This window comes from Triticum aestivum, chromosome 5A, assembly GCF_018294505.1.
Source record: "Triticum aestivum cultivar Chinese Spring chromosome 5A, IWGSC CS RefSeq v2.1, whole genome shotgun sequence".
Classification (NCBI taxonomy): Eukaryota; Viridiplantae; Streptophyta; class Magnoliopsida; order Poales; family Poaceae; genus Triticum; species Triticum aestivum.
The window spans coordinates 450,434,389-450,458,781 of NC_057806.1; the positions used below are offsets into that span (position 1 = coordinate 450,434,389).

At 44.9% G+C, this 24,393-nt stretch overlaps 2 protein-coding genes across 2 annotated transcripts; one reads left to right on the top strand and one right to left on the bottom strand.

The window, feature by feature from the left end:
• Positions 1-5,863: 5,863 nt before the first annotated feature.
• On the top strand, positions 5,864-8,284 carry LOC123103930 (uncharacterized). The gene is made up of 6 exons (XM_044525630.1): positions 5,864-6,170; positions 6,270-6,337; positions 6,436-6,596; positions 6,680-6,761; positions 7,447-7,567; positions 7,967-8,284. The coding sequence occupies exons 1-5, from the start codon at positions 6,131-6,133 to the stop codon at positions 7,558-7,560; spliced, it is 465 nt and encodes a 154-aa protein (XP_044381565.1). The 5' UTR covers positions 5,864-6,130; the 3' UTR covers positions 7,561-7,567; positions 7,967-8,284.
• Positions 8,285-9,146: 862 nt separating this feature from the next.
• On the bottom strand, positions 9,147-13,955 carry LOC123103929 (65-kDa microtubule-associated protein 6). Its single transcript, XM_044525629.1, has 12 exons — positions 13,389-13,955; positions 12,361-12,564; positions 11,826-12,083; positions 11,309-11,524; positions 11,068-11,223; positions 10,815-10,974; positions 10,575-10,726; positions 10,332-10,419; positions 10,189-10,262; positions 10,033-10,107; positions 9,604-9,946; positions 9,147-9,501 (listed from the first exon to the last, which is right to left on the bottom strand). The coding sequence occupies exons 1-11, from the start codon at positions 13,437-13,439 to the stop codon at positions 9,611-9,613; spliced, it is 1,770 nt and encodes a 589-aa protein (XP_044381564.1). The 5' UTR covers positions 13,440-13,955; the 3' UTR covers positions 9,147-9,501; positions 9,604-9,610.
• Positions 13,956-24,393: the final 10,438 nt, after the last annotated feature.

A 24,393-nucleotide genomic window follows, 5' to 3' on the forward strand; every position in this document is an offset into this window, starting at 1 on the left:
TGGATGCTGAGTTTCATAGTTTGAGAACCTACATGACACCCGTGAAGTAGTTCAGGGACCTACAATGCATTTCACTCTTTTGTTATATGAAGTCGAAGAGGAATGTCTCTCTTTTACTGAAAAAAATATCAGGAGGTCCGGATCATGGGAGACTTGCCGCACGGGTCAAGCCATGTTCGGCTTCGAAACCAATAAGAGATACTACCACTATATATATAATCATCATCCGTACCCACAAACTCATAGAGAAATTATCTTCATCCGTACGTCACATGATCTTCACTATTTATACAGTTCCCTCAACCGTTTTTGCTGCCGCCGGATGATCGCCACACCATATTAGTAAGAGGGTGGAGTAATCAGGTATTGTGGCCGGTTTGACGGGTGGGAATGGAACCATGCAGGCAGGGTCGGTAGCGAAAGCGGGGAACCGAGTGGAAGAATCTCGGGGGACAGTGAACTGCTGCTGGTGCTGGGCACTGAAAGAAGTGTGAAGGGAAGAACCCCCACTAGAGATAAAATTTGAAAACCTCCCACAGGCCAGCACTGTGGCAGCAACAGCTCAGCGACGGCACTAGTAGTCCAAAACAACACGCACAAACACACACGCAGCAGTGCAGCACGGCTCGCCCTCTCCTCTCTCTTCCCCCCGCCTGCATCATGTCGATGTCTCAGGGGGTGAAATGATGAAACGACTCTGTAGAGGGGGTAGTAAATGGCGGGCATGGAAGCAGATGCGGACGCCCGCGTGGGTTTCAGCGCCACCATGGCCTGGTCTAGCTCCCCTTGTCTGTCTCGGGCCGGCTGGCTAGATCATCATCATCAAGTAGCCTCTGGTGGCTGGTCTCTGCACCATCTCGTAGCACTGAAAGCTATGCAGAAAGTCACATTACTGCTCCTGCCTGCATGAATGCACCAGCTCCAGAGGAAGAGAGAGAGAGAGAGAGAGAGAGAGAGAGAGAGAGAGAGAGAGAGAGAGAGGGGGGGAGACACCCTGACCAAGAGGTGAACGGTACAATTCAGGCAGCAGGCTACCCAGCTAGCTAGCTACCTAAACCTACGTACATGTCTGCGGAAGCGGAAGCGGAAGCGAGTCGTGTTGCCTGTGGCTTGTGTAGATGCATGCCAATGCAGCAGAAGCTAAGCTATAAAGCTAAGAAAGGCTATATGGCGCGAAGCCATGGATGGAGGGGAGGCATGCAGATGCAGCGCAGCCGGATCGAAGAAATTTCGGCGCGCGCGTGCGACAGCGTGCGTGCATGGAGGCTAGCGCGCGCGCGTGCGTACGTACGTAGCCGCGAATGCTGCATGTGGAGCGGCATACCGCGAATGTACGCACGCGCCCTGTGCATGCACAGTGGCGCTCCGGCGTGGATACGTTACATTGATTTAGGCGCATGCTATGCACGTCGTGTGAAGCTCAGACACTGTCGCACTGAGCTGATACTTGATCGGCGCTCGTCCATCTCCATGCAGCAGAGGTAGTAAGAAAATGGAGTGCGTGAACTGGGAGCGGCAATATACTAACAATGGGCTGGCTAAACAGCTTCATTTTCAGCAATGAAATATATAATGGGCATGGGCTTTAGCTCCCGTGCGGTGCGGGTTTCATCCTGGCGTCAGGTCAGGTCAGGTCACCACCGATGATGGATGGACGGGTGAATGGATCGGTAGTTGTACCGCATCAGATACCGCAATGAATTCGGGGCTCGTGCAGCGGCAGCGCATTGGTTTCAGGGCAGGGGCCTTTGGATGGCTTGTCTCCACTCTATGTCGCCTGTACGCAAGTCCTCGGCTTTTGGACGTGCGTGCCAGGATCAAAGCCAGCCATTGATGGGTGGCCACTGCATGTCACAAATTCTGAATGTGTCTGCCTGCTCGCTCTCTCTCTCTCTCTCTCTCTCTCTGTGGTACGAGTACTACTGTGCTGTACTGCACCGCACTGCACTGCTGCAATCAAAGCCAAGGACGGGCCAAGTGCGTGCATCTCGACCGCCCGTTCCATGCCACTAGCCGTTCGTGATCCCAGCGTTGCGCTCGGTTGCCGCGGACTGTGATGCCCCCGCCGCGGCTCCTCAGCACAGCAAGGGCCTCCCCGGCGGCGGAGTAGAGGGCGCAGCTGTCCACTTTTTTCGAGCTGTGCTGCTGGCTCCATGGCGTGGGAGGAAGAGGAAACCCTAGACGACGACTCTGACCAAGAGGTGAAGCGCGGCGAACCCCTGATAACCAGGGAGCTGGTGGCGGCGACGAGGCCTGGTGAAGGGCTGCCTGTGCGTTCGCACTCCATGTTGTTTGTTGGGCATGATGAAAGGACTGCTAATACAGATAAGCGCTGCGCTCTCGCAAACAGAAACTTGAATGTTCTTAAGTTCTGGATCCATTTGGACCGTACGTGCGTGCGTGAGGTCCCTGGGGTACACACAGTACTACTATGTCAATTTACTGGCGACCATTTACTTCTCCTGTCGGTCCTTTCGGTTTTGTCTGTGACTCTGTATTCTGGTCAACAGCAGCAAAATCATGAACGCGCATGTGTGATGGGGCTGGAGTTGCACGGAGCTTCAGTGGGGCTACGGTGATTAGTGGCACGGGCTCCATCATCGATCCGAGGTTACCGGGTACGGTACGTTGCATTCCGGAGCTCGCGTGTTGCACACTGCTTTGTGCCTTTGTGGAGATGGTACTCTGACCTGTCAAAGACTGAATGTTTTGCACTGGTACACAGCCGGTCAATAACGAGCCTGTTCCTCTGTGGTGACTTCTTGATTTTTAACTTTTGCTGAATACGTTCTTTTAGAGGAATTCGGATGAGTCCAGTGGTGTGACTTGTGAGTGTCAGAGTGGTGGCGAGTTGTAAGTTGCTGGTTTTCTTATAAAAGGGAAAACATACCCTGAAATCTTAACAATGGTTAGTTATATGACTTGGAGTAAAAAACATGAAGTCGCCTGCAGACCTGGGTGGACGCATTCATTTGACTTGCTTCCTTTGTTGTGCACATCACCAGGGGCCCTGTATTAGCTCTTTTTTTTAGGGAAGCTTTTCTTTTTCTCTCTTTATACAGCCTAACTTCCATGAAATTCTCCACACACGAAACAGACTACCCTGAAAAGCAATAAAAAATATACAGTAAGGACCTACTGTTGTCCCAAAAAGAATTAATACACCCTTGCAAAAAGAAAAACATCCCAGTCTCAAAGGTACTCCTAGAAGTAGAATGTGCATGCGTGCGTTGTGAGTGTATGTGCATGTATGTGAGCTCCTACATCTATGATGTACTATATCTATATCTATACGAGTAGGGCGTTTTGGAGCTTGGTCTCCATGGAGGCCGGATTTTTTGAAAAATTCAAAATTCGCACTTTTCAATTTCAAAAAAATCTGAAAAAAAATCATACAAGTAAACAAGGATGTTATGTGTATGTATGTAAAATTTGAGGATGAAATACCCTAAAATGCGATCTGTGCAAAAAAGACAAATTCATGGACTTTGAGGATGAATAGTGCATCTACTAAAAAGCCTCAGATTTGTTCTTTTTGTGTAGCACTCATTTTAAGGTGTTTCGTCCTGAAAATTTACACACATATGCTTTATGTCTCTAAGTATGTGTGTATTTTTTTCAAAAAAAATTGAAACGTGAAAGTTTGAATTTTTACCAAGTCAAACTCGGGCTCCATGGAGCCCGAGCTCTAAAGAGCATTTTCGTATCTATACCTACTAATAAAGTACGGAGTGTTTCTGCCCACGCGCCGTCATACGTTTTATAAAAAGCCCACTGGTGTTTTTTTAAAATAATCTGCGGTCCGGTGTTAAGTCCTTCTTCTTTCTTTCTATCTTTTGGGCTTCGGCTCAACTTCTGTAGCCACTGTCGCGTGCACCAGGGCGTTAGTTAGTATTCCGCGTTCAGCTGCAGTAGGCCCAGTTCACACTGTTTTCAGCCCGTTTAGAGTCCCGGTCTTTATTATTTATAGAGAATATTCTAAAATGATCTTGCTATAATTTTACAACCGTAAATCGAATTAAAATAATTTATATATGCAATTTGACCAGAAAAAGCTTATTTTCCAACCGTGCTATTAGTCATTCTTGTTAACTAATATAGAATTCTTTTTAAGGCATAGACTTTTTTAACCTAATTAATTGCTATGGAATATTAAATGTTTTATACCTTATTTAAATTGACTACATATGTTAAATAAAGTATGTTATAAGGCCCTACAATGCAGCTTTTATCTACAGATTAAGGAGTAGCGAGTGTGTGTGTGTGTGTGTGTGTGTGTGTGTGTGTGTGTGTGTGTGTGTGTGTGTGTGTGTGTGTTTGACACATTTAAATTGGCTAGATATGTTGAATAAAATATGTTAGGAGGGCCTGCATTGCACCTTTTTTTTCTGCAGACTAAGGAGTAGCGAAAAATATTTGTGCTTTGTGGGATTGGAACTCACAACCCCAAAGGTCCCAATCAGCTGATCTAACATGTGCTTGTGCTAAAAATAGGTTTATTATTTAATTAAAAAGTCCCACATTGACTCTTTGCAAGAAATACATCAATTTATATACATTTGTAAATCGTGTGGAAATCGAAAAGCCACTTCAAGAACCATGGAACAGAGGGAGCAAAGGAATTAAATGGATTTGGGCTAGCATGGCTGATTGTCTCTAAATAAATAAAATTGTTGGATTTACATGGATGGCTGCGTCAATATAAATTAAGCGGGTTTGTGAGTAAGACTAGATTTCAGGGTTGTTGCTATGAGGGGGAGACCTTATAATTAATGAATTAATCCTTTTGAAGTCCACCAATCTTTTTTTTTGAGTGGTCAAGCAACTTAAACTAGCTAGGAATAAGTTTAGGGATACAAATGATGTCTGGTAAAAGTAAAACAGAAAGCCAAACATGGCGGCCAAAAGCTAAAGTATTTGATGCTTTAGATAATTTATGAGCTTCCAGATTCAACTCCCGCTTCTCATGGATGAAATCCACCAATGCAAAATCAAGCATTCTTCCCCTGATGTCTTTGATAGTTGCTGCTGAAGGTCCTTTATAATCACAACTCAGATGTGTGATTGTTGCCATGCAATCAGTAGCGACCACAACTCTCTGGCAACCCAAATCTGCTGCTAAAGATAACGCCTCCAACCCTGCTAAAGCTTCAAGTACTTCCGGGTCTACCATCTCTTGAAAAGATATTGCAGAAGCACCCAAATAAGCACCCGATTCATTCCGACATATAACTGCCACAGCCCCCCGGTCGCCGTTTCTACCGACGGCAGCATCCACATGCACTTTAACTCTCCCAGCTGATGGGGCAATCCACTTGGGATTGTGAGAAGCCGCACTTAGTCTCTGTCTTGGGGTTTCAGTATTTAAAATCTGCGAGTCAAGCAAGTACCTTTGGATAAACGTGAACGTAGTCAATGGAGACTGAAATTGATCCTCATGAACAACCTTTTGAAGTTCACCAATCTTGCGTTAGTAATTCATTTTAAGACTTTCGTGAGATAACCACAACAAAGACGGGAGTAGATTTCAACCTTGGCGTGTGTATCCCTCCTGCCGTCAGGTGGCACCGTCCGGATGTTGTCGTGCCGCATTGATATACGTTTTGATGGACATATCAATCACTTCTCCCGTTGCAACGCAGGGGTATATGTGGTAGGTTTTTTAATATGAAACCTTGTAGTAAAAAAAACTCTGCATCCACAATCGAATGTCAAATTGGACCAAATTCCAAATACAAATCGACCCGCTACGGCCTCCCGAAACTGTGAAAACGGGCCGCCGTGGCACTATCATGGGCCACAAGCTGAGCAAGTTCTAGGAAAAGCGGGCCGCCGTGGCACTACGGGCCTCCCAACGCTTTGGTTCGTTTCCAGCACACGGCCCAGTAACAGCAGGGCGGCCGGACCACCCCCACCGCCGTCTCTACGCCCACGCGACGCCGGAGAACCTCGCAGCGCCGAACCGGAAAAGGACCGCGCGAGCGCCGCCTGGCTCAGTGGCGTTCATCGCCGAGAGGCGAGAGCGCGTGCCGCGCGCAGCGGCGGAGGCTTTTCTCATCCCCCACCGCAGCTCCTGAAACCCCAACCCTCTCTTCCGCCCAAGCTCCACGCGTCGAGAAATTCGGGGAGGATGTCTGGATTGGCCGCGAGCGCGCTGCCCCTCGCCGCAGGTCCCAACCGCTCGCCGCGCCTACTGACGCCATGTCCGTGCTTATCTCCTTTTCCTAGCCAGATCCTCACTTTCCGCCCGCGGTTTCCTTCGTTTCCAGGCCCGTCTCCGCTTCCGTGGTGCAGACCCACTCGACCCAGCGGCCTAACGAGGCCTCCACTACTCAAGGTCGTAATTTCAATGGCGCCAGAATCATATTCCCTTGTTCTATTCTTCTTCTTCTGGTTACTATGCTAGTGCTATATATACATGGTTTGCGCTTACAGGTTGCGGAGCTGCAACCATGTCTTCTTGGCCGATTCGCTTCGGCCAGACGGCCGAAATGTGCTGCGGCGTCGGGCAATGGGCGTCAGGGACTTCGCGCCAGCCAGTACCGGTTTGATGATGATGAGCCGCTGTGGCTTGCGGTGGTTAGAGAATTCGCTGTGTAAGTACAGATCTTGCTGACTTGCTCCCCCCTGTTTGTGCTGTTCGACGATGAGATGAACTAGAATTGCCCTCTGTTATCAGGAGTGTGAGGAACTTGGTGGTTTTCTTGGCTGAGCAGCCAGGGCAATTGAAGCACCTCGAATGGCCGGGCTTCCGCAATACGGTATGGCACTTGCATTTGTAGTTTATTTCTTAGGTCGGTGTTATTCAGGTTCTGTTTTCATATATTCTTAACAGTGCAATCTATATTCCCTTGTGGCCCTATCAGCTTACCGGTTAAGGAATGTGAACCTGTGAGGATATGTTGAGCTTGCTATATGTTTCAGGATGTGTTCTAAATTCTAACACATGATTTAGAGTGATGCAGTAGGTTGGTTTTAAGATTGCAGTGTGCATAGTTCATCCTCGACGAGTTTGCGTAGATAAACTCTGAACCTTATAGGTTGAACCAACAGGAGTTAAAAGGTACTCCCTCCGTTCCAAAATAGATGACCCAACTTTATACTAAAGTTAGTACTATAAAGTTGGGTCATCTATTTTGGAACGGAGGGGGTATTTATGTTCAATAAAGTAGTACTAAATTATGCCCTTATCATGATTCCTTTCATTTTGTCCAATGTTCGTTCTCTATGAATCTTCTAGACTTCTAGTATCATATGCATACATCCTAAATGCTAGAGTAGCTCCTTGCTGTTTAGTATTTTAGTTGTTGGTCAGTTTGTTAGCACACCATATTATTTGATGTCTTGCTGCTTTTAGTCCGTTAAGATTTTTAAGTTGCTACATCATTGATGGCATCGCTACTTTGGAAACCGTTCTATGTTTAATTAAATCATTGTCATTGGCAGTTGAGGACGGCAGCACTTACTCTCATACTCGTTGCGGTGTTCATTGTTGCCTTGTCTTCCGTTGATGCTGCCCTTTCATACATTTTGTCCTGGCTACTTCGGAAATCTGCGTAGTTTACTGGTATGCTACTTGTCCCTTTTATTTTTACAACTTCCTAGTCCATTGTGCATTTAGCCTCAGAATGCAGATGCATTGTTCCTCATATAAAGGATGTAATTATTTTTGGGATATGTCAGAATGCTATTATCAACTAACAACATGCTCCTCCCTTGAGTCCCTTCGTGCTATTAAATTGTGAGAGTAATAGCAAATGTGAATGCCCGATGCTGTATTAATTTGTAAGGACCATATCGATCAATGAACTGGGCGATACCATCTGTCATGCTGTCAAGTTGGCTGACAAGTTATTCTTTGATCAGCATGTATATGTTTATTATATAACTCTGATTTAGCAGAGCGAGATAGAAACAGCACTACGGCAGCAATTCAATCTCTTGTTGTTGCTTGTATACCATGCAGACCTGGCAAATTATGAAGGAGCAGATGATGCTATACAGACCGGCGGTGGGAAGGTGGTTAATGTCCCAGTATACCATGTTATCCTGAGTGTTGAGAGAATCGAAAGGAATGCTCTGCAACTGACATTTGTTTGTCGCGAATGTATAATGTATTTATGCAGTTGCTTGCTATGGTAGTTAAATGCTAATTATTTCTATTTGGTTGAGAAAGGAAAGAAGACAGAGTTATTCATTTGCCCCTAATTCTGTAATTCAAACTCTTATCTAGACCACCAGTGTGAATCCCAACTTGTTACGTTAAGAACTGTTCTCTATTTCTTGTAATTGTGTCGGTCCATATTCTGAGATCTGAAGAAATTTGCATTTCTTAGATGCTGAAATGTAACTGAGATATGTACTGAGGCAATCACAGCCTTTTCGTTCTCATGCATCTGCCAATTTGTATTAGAAGAACTGATTGCACCCTGATCCATTTTTTTTTTCAGAAAAATCTCCCTGATTCGTCATACGTTTAAAGTGCGCAGAGCACCGATATAAAATGTTTGGCTGCAGGCAAGCATCTGTCTGGCAGTTATCGGTGTCATTGTTCTGAATTTGGACTTTCTGTCTAATGGATATGAAACTACATAACCATTTCCTCTATACAGTTCCATAGTGGATGCAGATCCTTGGAGAAATGAGGAGACGAAGATGGAGGAGATCGAGTTTTGCCAGTGACGAAGCGCTCAGGTCCTCACCAGAGCGAGCAGCTGGCATTCATCTTCCTCCAGGTTATCTCTCATCACATATTTTGTTGCATCATATCAACTGGGGTTGCCCTGAAATCTGAATCACAGGCTGCACCATGCGGTTCATGTTTATAATAGCGATAAAAATGCACTGCTCGATTGACACAACTCATGGGATGGGACCACACATGACAAAGAATCTGATGCACTGTGATGATTATTCCTAGTTCTCATCTAATCAATTTGCTTCTGTCATGTTGTCCGAAAGAGCATATCTTTAATGTCTGTATTCACAAGCACCATTCAGTTATAATGTTATATACATCCAAGCAGAATTGAGAAGCACAGGATGGTCGGAGGGAGAAGTACAGATGCATTTTATGGCATGGACTCTGCCTTTTCTGCTCACAAAATAAGGGTACTGAAATTCACATGCATATTGCACAAGAGAAAGAACTAGAAACTACTGCAGAAGTATGATATGTTACATCCGTACAAATATTTCAAACTATTTCTGCAAGGTTGCAACACACAAGCCAGTCACATAAATTATGACATTTGATATGGTACAAGTGATTACCCCTAAACCACTCACTACATCTTTCACCTAATTATCTAAAAGAGCCATCAGCTCGAAACATCAATTTCAAACCCGAAATCAAGTCAACCAACCCAGTGCTTACTAGTCAACAATACTAGCTATAGCTAAATACATGGCATCAGTAATGTACACACAAATGCAAAAACTTCATAGCACACTGGTCCATTTACAATGCTAAGTACTTGGCAATTGACCCAATAGATTGACCTGCCAAAATAATTAACATAACACATTGTTTAACCATCATCGGTAACAAATATGCTTGAAGATTGTTGTTAGAAAAAATGCATGAAGAGATTGAGATAGTACCAGGAAATTATCCGATAGAAGGGGATTCTGGTTCAGAACCACTAATTGATGTAAATGTCGATAGTGAATCATCGCCGAAGTTCAGTTGTGATACGGATAGCCGCCTTGAATCACCAAAGTATCTATTATAGCGACTAGTATATGATCTGGGTGTCGAAAGCTCAGGGGTGGCACTGCCTAGGGATGATCGGCGAGGTGTTGGGGTCATTAGTCCATTACTGCTTCCATTTGAACGGTACCCATTTGTCTTTCTGGTTAAGCTGCTCGCTCTCTTTGGGCTTGGTTTGGAGCCAAAAATCGCTTCTTTCTCTGCAAGCAGGATGCTCTCCAATTTCTTCTGATCCTGCAAATAAAAAAAGTGATGTTCAGACCAGAATATGCCATATTATTTTTCAGCCAATAATGGTGATTTGGTAAACAATCACTAACCCGGTATCGCCGTTTTTCCTCCTCCTTTTCTTTTCTGTTAAGTCTGTACTCTTCTAGAACAGATACTAGTCGTCCCTGTCAAATCATATATACGAGTCAATTAATTAAAGAAACAAACGATAAATGCTTACCCTACTGATCAGATTGTGGACATACCCCATCATATAAGAATGGCTTATTTCTTGCATTTTCCCAAGCGAAGGTACGGTTTATCAGGTTGTCCATCATAGCTGAGAAAGATATCGGTCATTCGTTGAACTAAACTGAAATACACGATAGTCTCCAGCATCAAAACCTACCTGGAATTTTAGTAACCAAAATTCGTGCCTTTTCCGCCCTTCTAAGGTTTACATGAGCACCCCTTCCAGAACTATACCTCTTCGAGTCCTGCAAAAGAGCTTTGGTGTCATTTTTCATGATTTAGGGAACCTCAGAATTATCTAGAAAAGGCATGCGGGGGCAGGTTAGTCCGTGCAACAAGTGCACATGCTATGCTCAGAATTTGAGCATTGTAATTCCAAAGCAAATGGGCTTGAAACTACCTGGTTATATTCTTCAAGCCAAGCCTCTTCATCGCAGGCAGCAATCCATTTATTTATCCTGTCCATAATATCTTTTCGACTTAGTGACTCTTCTTTTGCTTTCAATATTTGTGACTCGATATTCGCCAGGAGCTCAGAAGGGTCAATAGTACCTGAATGGAACAGGGGCAAGAGAGTCACAATTGTAAGAAAACAACCACTGGTCAAGATAGTACTTGAGCAAGATGCATAATGTACAACCAGAATCAATCAGGGCGTTAGTTTGCTCAGGGGCTGTGCTGAGATCAGGTTGTATGTGTGCATTCTTGCATATATCTTCTAATTCGGCCCTTCTCTTTGTGACAATTTCTTTCAATCTGTTGGTTTTAAGTTCTGTCAACCTCTCAACCTCAGCTTCCATCTGCATAAGAAATCAACACCGAAATTGTAAAAAATGATTAAGATAAGCAACAAACAGCGTACTGAAGAAAAAACAAAGGCGAGCTGGTAAAACCTTCTCGATTGTTTCCTGGGAAAGAACACCAGCGGATGTGATTCCCTCTTCTGGTGATATGAGAATGCTGATTACTTTGCTGAATTGTCTCTTCTCCTCTTCAGAAGAGTCCATTAACTTCCAGAGGTGACATAATGACTCCATTGTCTCTCTCATCTATAGGCAATCGATTGCTTGAGAATGTATTATTACACAGAACTCATATAACAAAACACCGAGAAGAAAGGAACCTTGAGAGTACCTTATCGATTCTAGATTTTCTCTCTGCTTTAAGATTTGATATTGTGCTAGCAAGGCCTTCCAGTGTGCCATTGCTGATGTTTCTGGACTGCTCAACACCATTCTGATGTAGATTGGGATGAATTCCGTTTACGGTCTTTGCGAAATCAATTCCAAGGACTCCACATAAAGAATGCACTTCATTTACATATTTCAGAACTTTGTGAAGTCTATCAGACTGAAAATGTTGCAAACAAGAAAACATTGCCAGTCAACACTCAATCCTAAAGTAACTTAAATTAGATGACCAGCGGCCCTAGACAGTTGATACACATTACATGGATCATCTTATCACTTTATAGAAACTATATACCGCAAAATCTAGGAAGGCATTTTTTTTCTGAGTTGAACCATTGCTGAATACTCACGCATTCCTTAGCAGCTGCCAGTTCTATTTATTCACAAGTACTGCAAGAAACAAAATATTCTGAAAGGCAACTGAAGGTTTCAGATTAGCTAGCTTATTCATGACGGTTTACCTTATCTTTCTGAAGAGCACTAAGTTGCGCTTGGTAGCTATTAAGCTTCCTTGTCGATAAATCATGTTCATCATCAGCTGGACTGTTTACATGATCACCCTTATCACTACGCTCACTTAACTCGGAGCGTATCTTCTCAATCTGTGATCGAATATCGTAGTATTGCTTGATCCTTTCTTCTTTCTTGCATTTCAGGTCGTCGAGTACAGGGACGACAGTGGCGAGTTGTTCCTTGAGCGACAGGTAGCCCTTGTCTTTCTGCGCAAGTGCCAAGAAATTAACAAAAACATCCTAGTAAAAATATTAAATTAAGGTGGTGCTGCCTAGAGATTTACTATAAGCCAGTAGCTACTTTTGACAAAAAAGCAAACAGGCATCAACAAGTCCTATTTAGTAGCAATCCACAACTTGAATCATGCATGTTACCAACAACAGCCAGATTCCATCATCTCAAGGGAACCAAGCAACCACTCTGGAAGCCAACAGACAACCAACCCAATTAGTGCGTCATCATCATGATGATTAGTATGCATACCTTGAGATACAGCTTGTGCTCCCCTAGAGTAGCCATTAGCAATGCAACCTCAGCTTCCTTGGTGGCCACAGATTGGTGCAGCTGGACCCTGGTCCGATTGGCATCGTCCACCTTCCTGCGGTACACCTCCAAGCACTCCCTCTCTATCTCTGACAAGACCTTGCTCTTCTCACCCTCGCTTTCCCCTACCTCTGCCCAGATTTGCTGAGTGCCAGAAACAACAGGGCATGCATGAGTAATGGTGCTTCAACCTTATGCATGGCCAAATAAATGCAAGGCCAAGGCAATAGATTCAAGAATGCATTTTGATCATTACTATTGCCTGATTCATGTACTCCCCAGGTCATCTTAATAAGTGTTAAAGATATTTATTTACAGTAAAAGCCATAACGAAATGATGGCATTACAGGTGAAAAACAGAGTGTTAGTTGAGAGGGAAAAAAAGAGGTAAATTTGTCCCACCTCAACTGCCTGGCGCACTAAGCCGAATAGAATCAAGGAAATGCTTTTTTTGAGGTGGTGAAGAACCAGAAAGGTGACAAAAGAGAGAAGCTTCCACCATAAAGCTACACTGCCCTGAGGCATGCAGTTCACCTGCCGCGCAGCTCACCACCAAGAAAAAAGAAGACAACAACTACTTACTACACAAGGAATACTCGCTCACGCTGACTTCTCCGCAGCCCGTGTAACCCCAATAACACTCAACCCTCGTTCCATGTCAAAATGAAATACAATAACACCCGATTCTCTAGTCTCTCAAATCACAGAGGACACTCAAACACAGTACAGTTGCAACAATGATTTTTCACCTATTACTAGAGGAGATGAAAGCTGAAGTTTTCTTCTGAAGTGAAGCATGCGAATTGGGTTAACACAGGCGCAGACAGCGAGAACAAATTCACCGAGAGAAGATAGCAAAGAAAGAAGGCGGCAAAACGCTACGAAGCATAATTTGTTTTCAGAGAACGGAGCTCTACTTCACTCAATACTGCTAGCAGTGGCACGAATCAAAGGTGAGCAGCGAGTACCTGGAGCTCTCTGAGCAAAGCGCCACAGCCGGTGCCCTCCATGCCCACCATGGAATGGAACCAAGCAGAGGACACCGCCAAAGGAGCGGCTCAAAGAGGAGACAAGGAGGCGAGGAAAGGCTGGTAGCAAAGTCTCAGGCTCTTATCCACCCCTAGGCCGGCCGGCCGTCCAGCACTCCAGCTGCGCCGCCCTGAGCAGCTAGCTAGGCCATTAGCCAAAGCGGCGCCTGAGCTTTTTGTTTAGCCTCGTCCTCCTCTCCCCTCCTTGGGATTAGGAAAAGAAGAGGAGAAAAAGCACAGGCACCAAATGCCAGAAGCCCTTTGGGATCAATGGAAGCTAAGCTCTTTTCCTGGCGAGCTTAGAAGCTTGGCTATGTTTTCCTCCCCTTCTGTTGATCGAAGCGATGGAAGGGAAAGGAGAGCGGAGGAGAAGGGCGAGGGTGCATGAGAATTTGGGACCTTTTTAGGCTGGTTGGGTTTTTGCCAGTTGCTTATAGGGAGGGTGGTTTGTTTGTTTGTTTGGGACTTTGGGGAGGTTGGGAGTGAGCAGAGGCCAGCGGAGAGGGGAGAGGCAATGGAGGGTGGCCTTTGTCTTTCCTTTTATTTAATGGCGTCGCAATGGTGTGCGGCTGCGCACGGAAGATTCCCTCGGAATTTTGTTCAAGCTGAAATGAATTGAGTCTAGCTGGTGCCAAATACTTTCATACAGAGAACCAACAAAAGGTTTTTTTTTTTGAAACCCAACAAAAGGTTGTTACTGCACCGTACCCCGCCAAATTGTCACAGGCAATCGCCATATAGTACCTCCTCTGTAAACTAATATAAAATCGTTTAGATCACTAAGGGAGTACTAGTATATTAGATAGTCACTTTTAACCGAGTGAGGTGGTTCCGGCTATGCTTGTACTGGCAGTACCAGCAGGGTACTGCAGCTCGATCTCCCCTACCCTTGTCGTGAGCTGCCAAGGAGGCCATGAAGTGGCAAGGAAGCTCACCGAATCCACCTGACCGTCCTGCCCAGAGGGTACCTGAACTGGAACATGCACCCTCGCGCCATTAACTGCACGCGCCCTCTTTCTTTTATGTCGGGATCATGCGATGCTTGCTGCTCTTCGTCCGAATGATCAAGCCCGGGCCGGTTCTTGCCATCTTTGGGGCGTGCAAAGCGGCCGGTCCGAAAAGAAAGGCCTCCACGATCCTCCCCCGACCTAACAAAAGGTAGTACGTCGAGCCAACCAACCGGTACTCCGATCCGCACGTCCGATCAGGGTGGGAGAGAAGAGATCCACTGTTTCATCCCGCAAAATTCCCCCGGAATGGCGGATCGTCGAGCCGGCCATTGTCGGGCTTCTGAACTGGGAATCACGTAGTGCAACTTATTCTGTAGAGAGTAGACTCTAATTTACATAATGCTGCTTATTCTGAACTTGGAACGAGTTACTGTCAAAATAATACTCCCTCTGATAGTGTCGAAAAACGTCTAAGATTTTGAGACAGAGGGAGTAGAAGGCTAAGAATTATACTTCTGAAAGTTAAACCCCGGTTAACCCACGGACAAACCGAGGTCACTATCGTGCTACCTCCGGGCTGGGTTGTTGAACCATGTGGAGTCAAAACCCTTCCTGATTCATCCGGCAAACTGAGGTCAAACATGCTGATCCTCCTCAAGCCACGCATGCATCCGTCTGATTAGGTTGTATTCATTGGCGTATGTGCAGCCTTTTGTGGGAGCTAGCTAGCTTGTGCATGCCTGATTAATTAGGTGCGGCAAGTTAATCAGCCGTGCGGTCTGCGTCGTAGTAAATGATGGGGCCGGCCAAGGAATTGATTAGACGTTGTCAAGCGATGGGAGCAAGGGACGCTGAAGTGGACGCCCGACCGAACTCCACAGTGACCCCAGAGCTTGAGCTTCATCGCGCTGTGTCATGGCCTCGTCCTCCGCTGCATCTGCATGCCCGTATTGCGATACGTGCTGCTGACGTGCATATTATGTTATCCTATCTTATTCTATAAACATGCAGATCGGCGCATCATACTGTCGGGGTTTCCTCTCTACCTTTCAGTGCCATAGTCCTAGTAGTATACGTACTGCATTGTTTTAGCTGAAGCAGAGCTATGCCCACCGTTGATTTGTGCTCTTAAATTATCTATCTGAGACCATCCAGATATCCAAGTCCAAGTAGAGGTAGGCTTCGTGCTCCAGATGGGTCCCTGCGGCTAGAATTTGAGCGAGCTAATCTCCACTGACAGTAAAGCGGAAGGCGCGAAATGAGCCCAAATTAGTGAATTAGGACGGCATAATTAAAGGCCGGACAGATGCTAATTTGGAGCCAACAACAAGATGCCCTCCCTACATTGTTGCCTATAGCTCGCGCGAATTCAGGGGGGAGCCGACCGTGATCTGAACTAAAGAACGGTGTCTCATGCCCACGGAGCCACATGTCACTGCACGCACTTTGTGAACTGTGGCTCTGTCTGCCTGAGCTTATCTGCAAGGAAATCATTGGCTTCATGCCTGCCGTAATCATCCGGGGATCAAGTTTGCACACGAGTGGGTGGCGAATGATTACCACCTTATAGTGCCAGTCCATGGACCATACTGCGAAGACTTATCATCAACACGTACATATGTACCTTTGATCAGGGGAGATAGGATAATACTACTCCTATATGGGATTCTCATGTACTGTACTGCAGCTGCTTGCTCGTACCGGCGCTGCATATTTATAGCCGTACCAGCTAGTCTTCGACGGGGCAGGACGCAAGAAGATCAACATTGCCACTAGTTTTCTCGGGTTTCCGGTGAATGATTGAGATGGAGGGCTGTTGGTGCATGGCCGCTTTGGACGGGACGTATGATTCGCTAATATCCATACAGTTTGATCGCCTGATCTGAGCCACGTAGCCGGTGCTTAATTTTGCCGCTGCTCTCTACGCTCTCCACGGTGTAACGCCTGCCGTTTTAACTGCCGGTGTGTTTCGGATCCGGAAAAGAAATAGAAAAAAGGGTACATGGAGGAATCAAGGACAAAGGCACAGCAACAGACATGAACCCTCACTCACTCTGTGCATTTAAAAACCGAACCGAAAAACCATACCGAAAATAAACCGAACCAAACCGATTTTATGGTTTTTATGGTTTCTGGTTTCGGTATGGTATGAACTTTTCATACCGTTTTGAACTTTGGTTTATATGGTATATGCCGAAAAACCGAACGGTTAACCGAATAAACCGAAGCAAAAACTAAATTTATATTTCTTGAGATAAACAACCATATAAGTTGTCATTTTTCTTGTACATGAGTCAAATTCACTACTAAGCACGTAATTTTTTCTTGTGGCATAGTTATTTTTCTCTTTTTAAAATGCTAAACACGTCCATAACCATCAACAGATGAATCTCACCCTGTGCATTTCAAAACCGAACCGAAAAACCATACCGAAAATAAACCGAACCGAACCGATTTTATGGTTTTTATGGTTTCTGGTTTCGGTATGGTTTGAACTTTTCATACCGATTTGAACTTTGGTTTTTATGGTATATACCGAAAAACCGAACGGTTAACCAAATAAACCGAAGTAAAAATAAATTTATATTTCTTGAGATGAACAACCATACAAGTTGTCATTTTTCTTGTACATGAGTCAAATTCACTAATAAGCATGTAAAATTTTCTTGTAACATAGTCATTTATCTCTTTTTAAAATGCTAAGCACGTCCATAACCATCAACAGATGAATTAATGCATGCATATATACTTATATATATATAGTCATATACTATTTATGTAAAATAGTATGTGTTTTGAGTCATAAATTTACAAATTATTATTACGTCATTTTCAAATTCGCGTCAACTTTGGTTTTTATGGTATATACCGAAACCATACCAAAATAATTTGGTATATACCGAAACCGAACCGTGTTTTAATTTCATACCGTATTTACCGAAGTATTAATACTGTACAAACCGAAAAACCGTATAAACCGAACCATGTAAACCGAATAAACCGAACGCACAGGATGAGATGAATCAATGCAAGCATATACACTTATATATATAGTTATGTACTATTTGTGTAAAATAGTATGTGTTTTGAGTCATAAATTTGTAAGTTATTATTATGTTATTTTCAAATTCGCGTTAGGTTTGGTTTTTATGGTATATACCGAAACCATACCGAAATAATTTGGTATATACCAAAACCGAACCGTATTTTAATTTCATACCGTATTTACCGAAGTATTAATACCATACAAACCGAAAAACCGTACAAACCGAACCATGTAAACCGAATAAACCGAACGCACAGTGAACCCTCACATCCGGATAGATTATCGGCGGGGCTCGCGTCGACTAGTCCCGGGCTTCATTTTCGTCCTCTTCCCACAGCGCGTGCAGGTTGCACCTAGCACGCAGCAGCCAGCCGATGGAACAATAGCACGCAAGTTGCACGAGGCAGTGAGCTGATAGAACGGTTCTTGTAGGGGCGGCGTTTCATGGTTGAGCTAGTCTTCTAAGTTCTGATCCTTTTCGAGTTCATCGGTTAGGATGGAGTTGACTGAACTCTGGCGTAGATTCCCATTGTTGAGGTTAGAGTTTTTTTTTCTGATGCATACGCGACGGCGAGATCTGGTGCCAGGCAGTTCAGGATTGATTTAAGGGTTCAGTGGCGACAATTGTAACTTCAGGGGTTGTTCCTCGGAGGCACGTGTACAAAGACTACATAACTATCATCGACAAGGTTAGAATGGCTTCAGTAGGGGAGCGATGGCGACGCGTCGATGGCTCGTTTTGGCGGCAACGGGGGTCGTTTGGTGGTCCAAGGACCTCTATGTAATTTTTTATTATGTTTGAAGTGTTTTATACTTGTGACAAAATTTTATAATAGACATGGTCTTTTTTTGCAAAAAAGGTAAATTATGAACAATAACTATTTCTAAACTAATATTCTTTTTTGCAAAAATATCAGATCTTTATAAAGATTCACCGGAAGTACAAAAGCATCCCAAACATAATAAAAATTACATCGATGTCCATGGACAACCGAACGACCACTGCCGCCGCCAGAACAAACTGAGACACAACGCTATCACCGCTCCCATACCGGAGTCAGCCTGACCTTGTCGATGACGGCTGGGAAGTCTTCGTGTACGTGCCCCTAAGGACCAGTGTTCGGGAGCCGCATTCATCGCCATTGAATCCTTGAATCGATCTGAAGAATCTGACACCAAATCTTGCCGTTGCATGATGAGAAATCCTAACCTCGCCGCTCCGAGGAGCTGGCGGGAATCTACGCTGGAGCTTCATCCAATAGTGCAGAATCGGGTAATAGCACCGGTTCGTAAGGCCCTTTAGTGCCGGTTCCATAACCGGCACTAAAGTGTGGGCACTAAAGCCCCCCCCCCCTTTAGTACCGGTTCAGCATGAACCGGTGCTAAAGGGCAACCACGTGGCACGAGCCAGCTCCGGGGGCCGGGAGCCTTTTAGTACCGGTTGGTAACACTAACCGGTACTAAAATGTTTGGTTTTTTTTGTTTTATGATTTCTTTTTTATTTAATTTTGTGTTTTCCATTTTAATTCTTTTTGTTTGCTGGTATTTTACGATACTACACATTGTACACGTTATGCATATATATATATATATATATATATATATATAATTTCTAGTAGAACCAATCATATATATCATCAATGTCTCACAAACCACCATATTAATTCACACATACACACATGTATAGCTATATACAATTTCTCCTACATATGCATGTTGCCTTCGGAGCCAGTGGCATTAGCCTAATTGGTGCCTTCGGAGCACGATGACAATTGGAAGTGGTTCATGACCTGGTCGATGGGGGCGGTAGCGGGTAATAGTATTCTCCCTTCGGATTTATGACCTGGTCGAGCAAAAATCCCGCTATTTCCTCTTGAAGTGCTTCTACGCGCTCCGTTTCTAGGAGCTTGTCCCGCACCTTTTTGAACTGTTAAGAAGGAGATCAATATGCATGTGTATTAGTTGTGTGACTAGATATCGATAATGGTGTAAAACTTGTGAATAGTGTTCTGACAAACGTACCCATTCTTGTCTTTGAGATCTGCTTCTTTCGGACGCCATCCTGCGAATGTTCTCGCAAACGCAGAATGCACACAGATCAGTCCCCTGCGCCTGCTTCAGGGCCTTTATTACGAGAACAGAATTTAATTTGATCAGATAATAATTAATCAAGCATGATAATTACTAGTACTACTTAATTACTTACCTTGGATCGAAACCATTTCAGCTATCGTTTCCATTTGCCTTCCGTGACGCTGATGAACCTTGCCCAAGCCCTGCCCGCCGACAAAGAAAATGAATAAAGGGGTTATTAAATAGTTGATATCATGAAATGACGAACTAAATTGGCCGAGATATATAGTTAATAATGATTGAAATTACCTGTTGACTATCCCAAACAAGATGTTATAGTCACTATTTGCTTTGAGTAGTGAGTCCAGTATTTCAACTGTTCCGGCGTCAACTTTAATGATACACAAGATCCAGTGAAATCTGCATGCACACACGTTTGCATGTCTTAATTAAGCGGGCATATGTAAGCAAAAACATGTAAGTAAGGAAGTAGTACAAGAAAGTGTGACTCACTGGAAGTTGTAAGGAAGTAGTATATCTTCATTGTATTTGAGGCGCTTCAAGAACTCTAGCATGTTGTCGTCTACCTGCTTTTCATGATGCTTGTTTATTTTCCATGTGTATTCATTAACGGTGTTTGGGTCAATGAACCCAATGCCATAGCATCCACCTTTTCTCATTTCATACATCTTCATCCTGCATAATACCACATAAAAGAATATAGTGAGGATAATTACAGGTAATGATTGATCAAAAGGATCACTACAGCTAGCTTGAGACTTAAATTACAGAAAGAAATCACTTACAGACAATAGCAAGTGACGATAGATTTGTCGAGTGCGTCTTAATTGTATAACTGAAACAGTTCAGAATACTCAACGGTCACAGGTTTCTGATGGTAGTAACGATCCTTCTTGACTTGCACCATGAGGGACTCTCGATCGGATCTCTTGGTAATGTCCATGTACCATTGATGCAATTCATACATTCTCGTTTGGAGCTTCTTGACCTCTTCTGGCTTGACCAAAGGTTGGCCCCGGGCATATTTCCGTTTTATTTCCTCCTCTGTAAGCACAGGCATGTCCTCAATCTCGAGGAGTTGTCCAACAGTGATGTTGAGAGTTTCAGCCTGCATTATATGCTCCTGGGTTATTACCACATCGCCCACCTCGGGAATGTAAACTGTTTGCCCACAACAATATTGGGCGCGCGTACTGTCATGTGTTGTTGGCGACACAACAAGCGGGGGGATCGATTGCGCCGCCTGTTCTCCCAGCTGGGCAACGGTTTTCCCGCATTTTTTGACAGCTGCTTGTTGTTTGCTCGAGCTCGAGCTCGCCTCCTTCTGTAGACGTTGTCGATGTAACTTCCTGATGTGGCGCTCATAGTCTGTGTCAACAGGCTTAGGAGCTGGTGGTTGAGCCATACAAATGAAGTGGTCAACTACTTCCACATGCACTTTCTCCCTTGGCGGCGGTGGCGGTTTCGATCCAAAATGGGCGTCGACTTCTGCCCGCACTATGGCATTGGTTTTCTCCTCGGTCCTGTCGTAAGCCCTCTCAGGAAGAGGAGTAGTGAGGTTTGGACCATATTTATATCGCTTGCCTCCGCCTGTACTTCCTGTACTATGACCTCGACTCGTACCGCTACGCACCATAGCTGCGGGGTGTCTCTTCTGCGATTGCTGAGGCGGCGGAGACGGCTGACGGGGCTGAGTTGGACGAGGAGGAGTGGCCTGAAGCTGTGCCGGACTTGGAGGAGGAGTGGCCTGAGGTTGTGCCGGACTTGGAGGAGGAGTGGACGTCTGACGCTGTGTCAGACTTGGAGGAGGAGTGGCCTGACACTTTGCCGGACTTGGAGGAGGAGGAGTGGCCTCACGCGTTGGTGGACTTGGAGGAGCGGGAGTCTGCTTACTCGGTGGCGGACTTCGACGAGGAGTCGGGTGACGCGGTGTCGGTGGCCTTCGAAAGATGATGCAATCCTTTCTCCATAGGATGATACGATGTTTGGCATCTCCGAGTGTGTGCTCCTCGTCACCTCCAGGAATGTCAAGGTCTAGCCCCGAATATTGGTCCACCACCTCATCAACCACAACACGAGCATAGCCTGCTGAAATCGGGTTGCAATGGAAGGTTGCATCGGGGGAATTTGTATAAGCAACACCGTCCGCCACCTTCAAGGATATGTTCTTAATTTTGAAGTGTAGCTCACAGTTAGTGTTCTCTGCGATGTCATCCATGGGGTATCTATCCAGCATTGCGTCAAACGAGGCGGAACCCACGCTGCTTCTCGGCATGGATGGGGCGGTGGTATCCAATGCTGGATCATCCGCTAGCTGCTGCAGCTGCTGAGACCCCCTTTGCTGGCTAAGTGAGTCGATCTACTCCTGCTGCCGCTGGAATTTGACTACCAAGTCCGTGTGCGCTGATTCTAGGCCTTGAAGGCGTTCATAGTCCAGCTTCCTCTTCTCCTCCTCCATCTTCCTCTGCTTCTCCTCCGCAATCTTCCTTCTCGCACGGGTTCTGTAGTCGGCGTTCCAGTCCGAAAACCCCTCATACCACGGAATAGCGCCCTTGCCTCGTGTTCTTCCCGGGTGTTCAGGATTTCCCAGGGCACGCGTAAGCTCGTCGTTCTCTCTGTTGGGCTGGAACACCCCCGTTCGAGCCTCTTCTATTGCAACAAGTATATTATCGTCGGCTCCGTTTAGACATGCCTTCGTCGAAACTTTGCCTGTCTTCGGGTCCAACTCCCCCCCATGCACATAGAACCAAGTCCTGCACCTGGGGGGCCAGCTCTTAGTAACCGGAGTGACACCTGCATCCTCCATCTCTTTCTCAGACTTGTCCCACTTAGGCATTGCCACCGCGTAGCCACCTGACCCCAGCTTATGGAACTTATCCTTTTTTCGGCATTCTTCTTGTTTATTCTCGACCGTTCCTTAGCTAATTCTGAATCCTTGAATTTCACGAAATCGTCCCAATGAGCACTTTGATTCTCTAGTGTTCCCTCGAATACTGGAGTCTTCCTTCCTCCCTTGACGTACTTGTCCCATTCACGATTCTTGTGGTTCTTAAATGCAACCGCCATCTTCCTAAGAGCAGCGTCCTTGACTTTCTGCACATCTGCTTCTATGAAATGATCTGGTAGGGTGAAATGTTCCATGAGAGTATCCCAAAGCAGACTTTTTTGTCTGTCGTCGATAAAAGTAAGATCTGGACGTGGCTTTGCTGGCTCTCTCCATTCTTGAAGGGAGATCGAGAGTTGGTCCTTCACAAGAACTCCGCACTGACGAACGAACTTGTCCGCAATCTTCTTAGGCGCTAATGGTTTGCCATTAGGTTTGATAGCCTCGATATTATACTTTACGCCCTCCTTCAACCTTTTGTTCGGGCCTCGTTTCGTCCTGTTGCCTGAAGATTTGCTCGATCCGGATGGCTGAAAGAAGAAAGATCGATTCGTTAATATATCTTCAACTCATTTAAAACATGTGATGATCACCAGATGCCTGCTTATATAAATATATATACCTCGCCTGTCTTTGTTGTTTCAGGATCAACATGTTCTTCGTCATTGTCATAATCGTAGTTCATGACTTCATCAATTCGGTCGTCACGATCGAATATCATATCACCCTCTCCGGTGTTGTTTAGAAATTCGGAGCCGTCATAATCTTCTTCATTCTGATCATCATCTGGCCCACATATTATATCGAACATGGTCTGTTCTCCCTCTTTGTCGGTATTGTCCGCCATAGCTTTTATTTAACTATGCCAAAAGAAATATAAAACAATTTAGTATTCAAATTACATCGTCTCGAATAATAGATATAATCTCAAATACATCGTCTCGAATAATAGATATAATCTCGAATACATCGTCTCGAATAATAGATATAATGTCGAATACATTGTCTCGAATAATAGATATAATCTCGAATACATCGTCTTGAATAACATATAATATTGAATAGTACATCACTGGCTAGGTAGCTAATTAAAGATCGAATACTACAGAAGAATCTAGGACACTCGCGGTTCCTGCAGCGCGGGCGGTGGACACCCAAAGAGAAGGAACCCTCACAGGATCATAGCTGAAGTGAGATCCCTGAAGAAACTGCCAGGTATTGGAGAACCTGCCGCCCTCTAATGCAACCATGTAGCGATGGACGTGCTCGTCCTCCTCCCTGACACGGCGACGTACCACCTCCGGCGGGGCTGGCTCCCTCCGCACCGAAACTGGCCCACGCGAACGCCACCAAACGAGATCAGGGTCGATGACGGGACCCGGGGCCGGGTTCCTCATCAAGCGGCGCGCCCCTCCAGGCAGCACCTCCCAGTGCCAGCCTGACGGAGCCTAGTCCCGGACATGGGTCAGTCGGACGTCGTCGCGGACGGGTCGACGGCGAGGATGCGGGCCGGGCATCGTCGAGAACAAATACTAGCTATATGTCCGCAAAAAGTAACATTTTTTTAATGATTGGATTTTGATAATTAAAATTTCTAACATTTCTATATAACACTAATTATGCTATCATTGCATATGTCAAAATTCTATATGCTATTTCATACTAATTAAGCATCTAACACTAAAAACAGAAAACACAACTTTTATACATCCATTAAAAAACTGAAAAACAACATTATATAAAAAATTTCCATACTAATTAAACACTAATTATATCCATCTAACATGCATCCATACATATATACTAGTGAAAAAATAATAATCTAAAAAATCTAAACTAATTAAACATACAAAATACGTATATACTAATATATACATGCATTAATTCATACATATGTACGCGTGTGTGTGTGTGTGTGTTCATCATGCTTGTGTGTGTGTGTATGGGCTCGGGGAGGGGCTGCGCCCATGG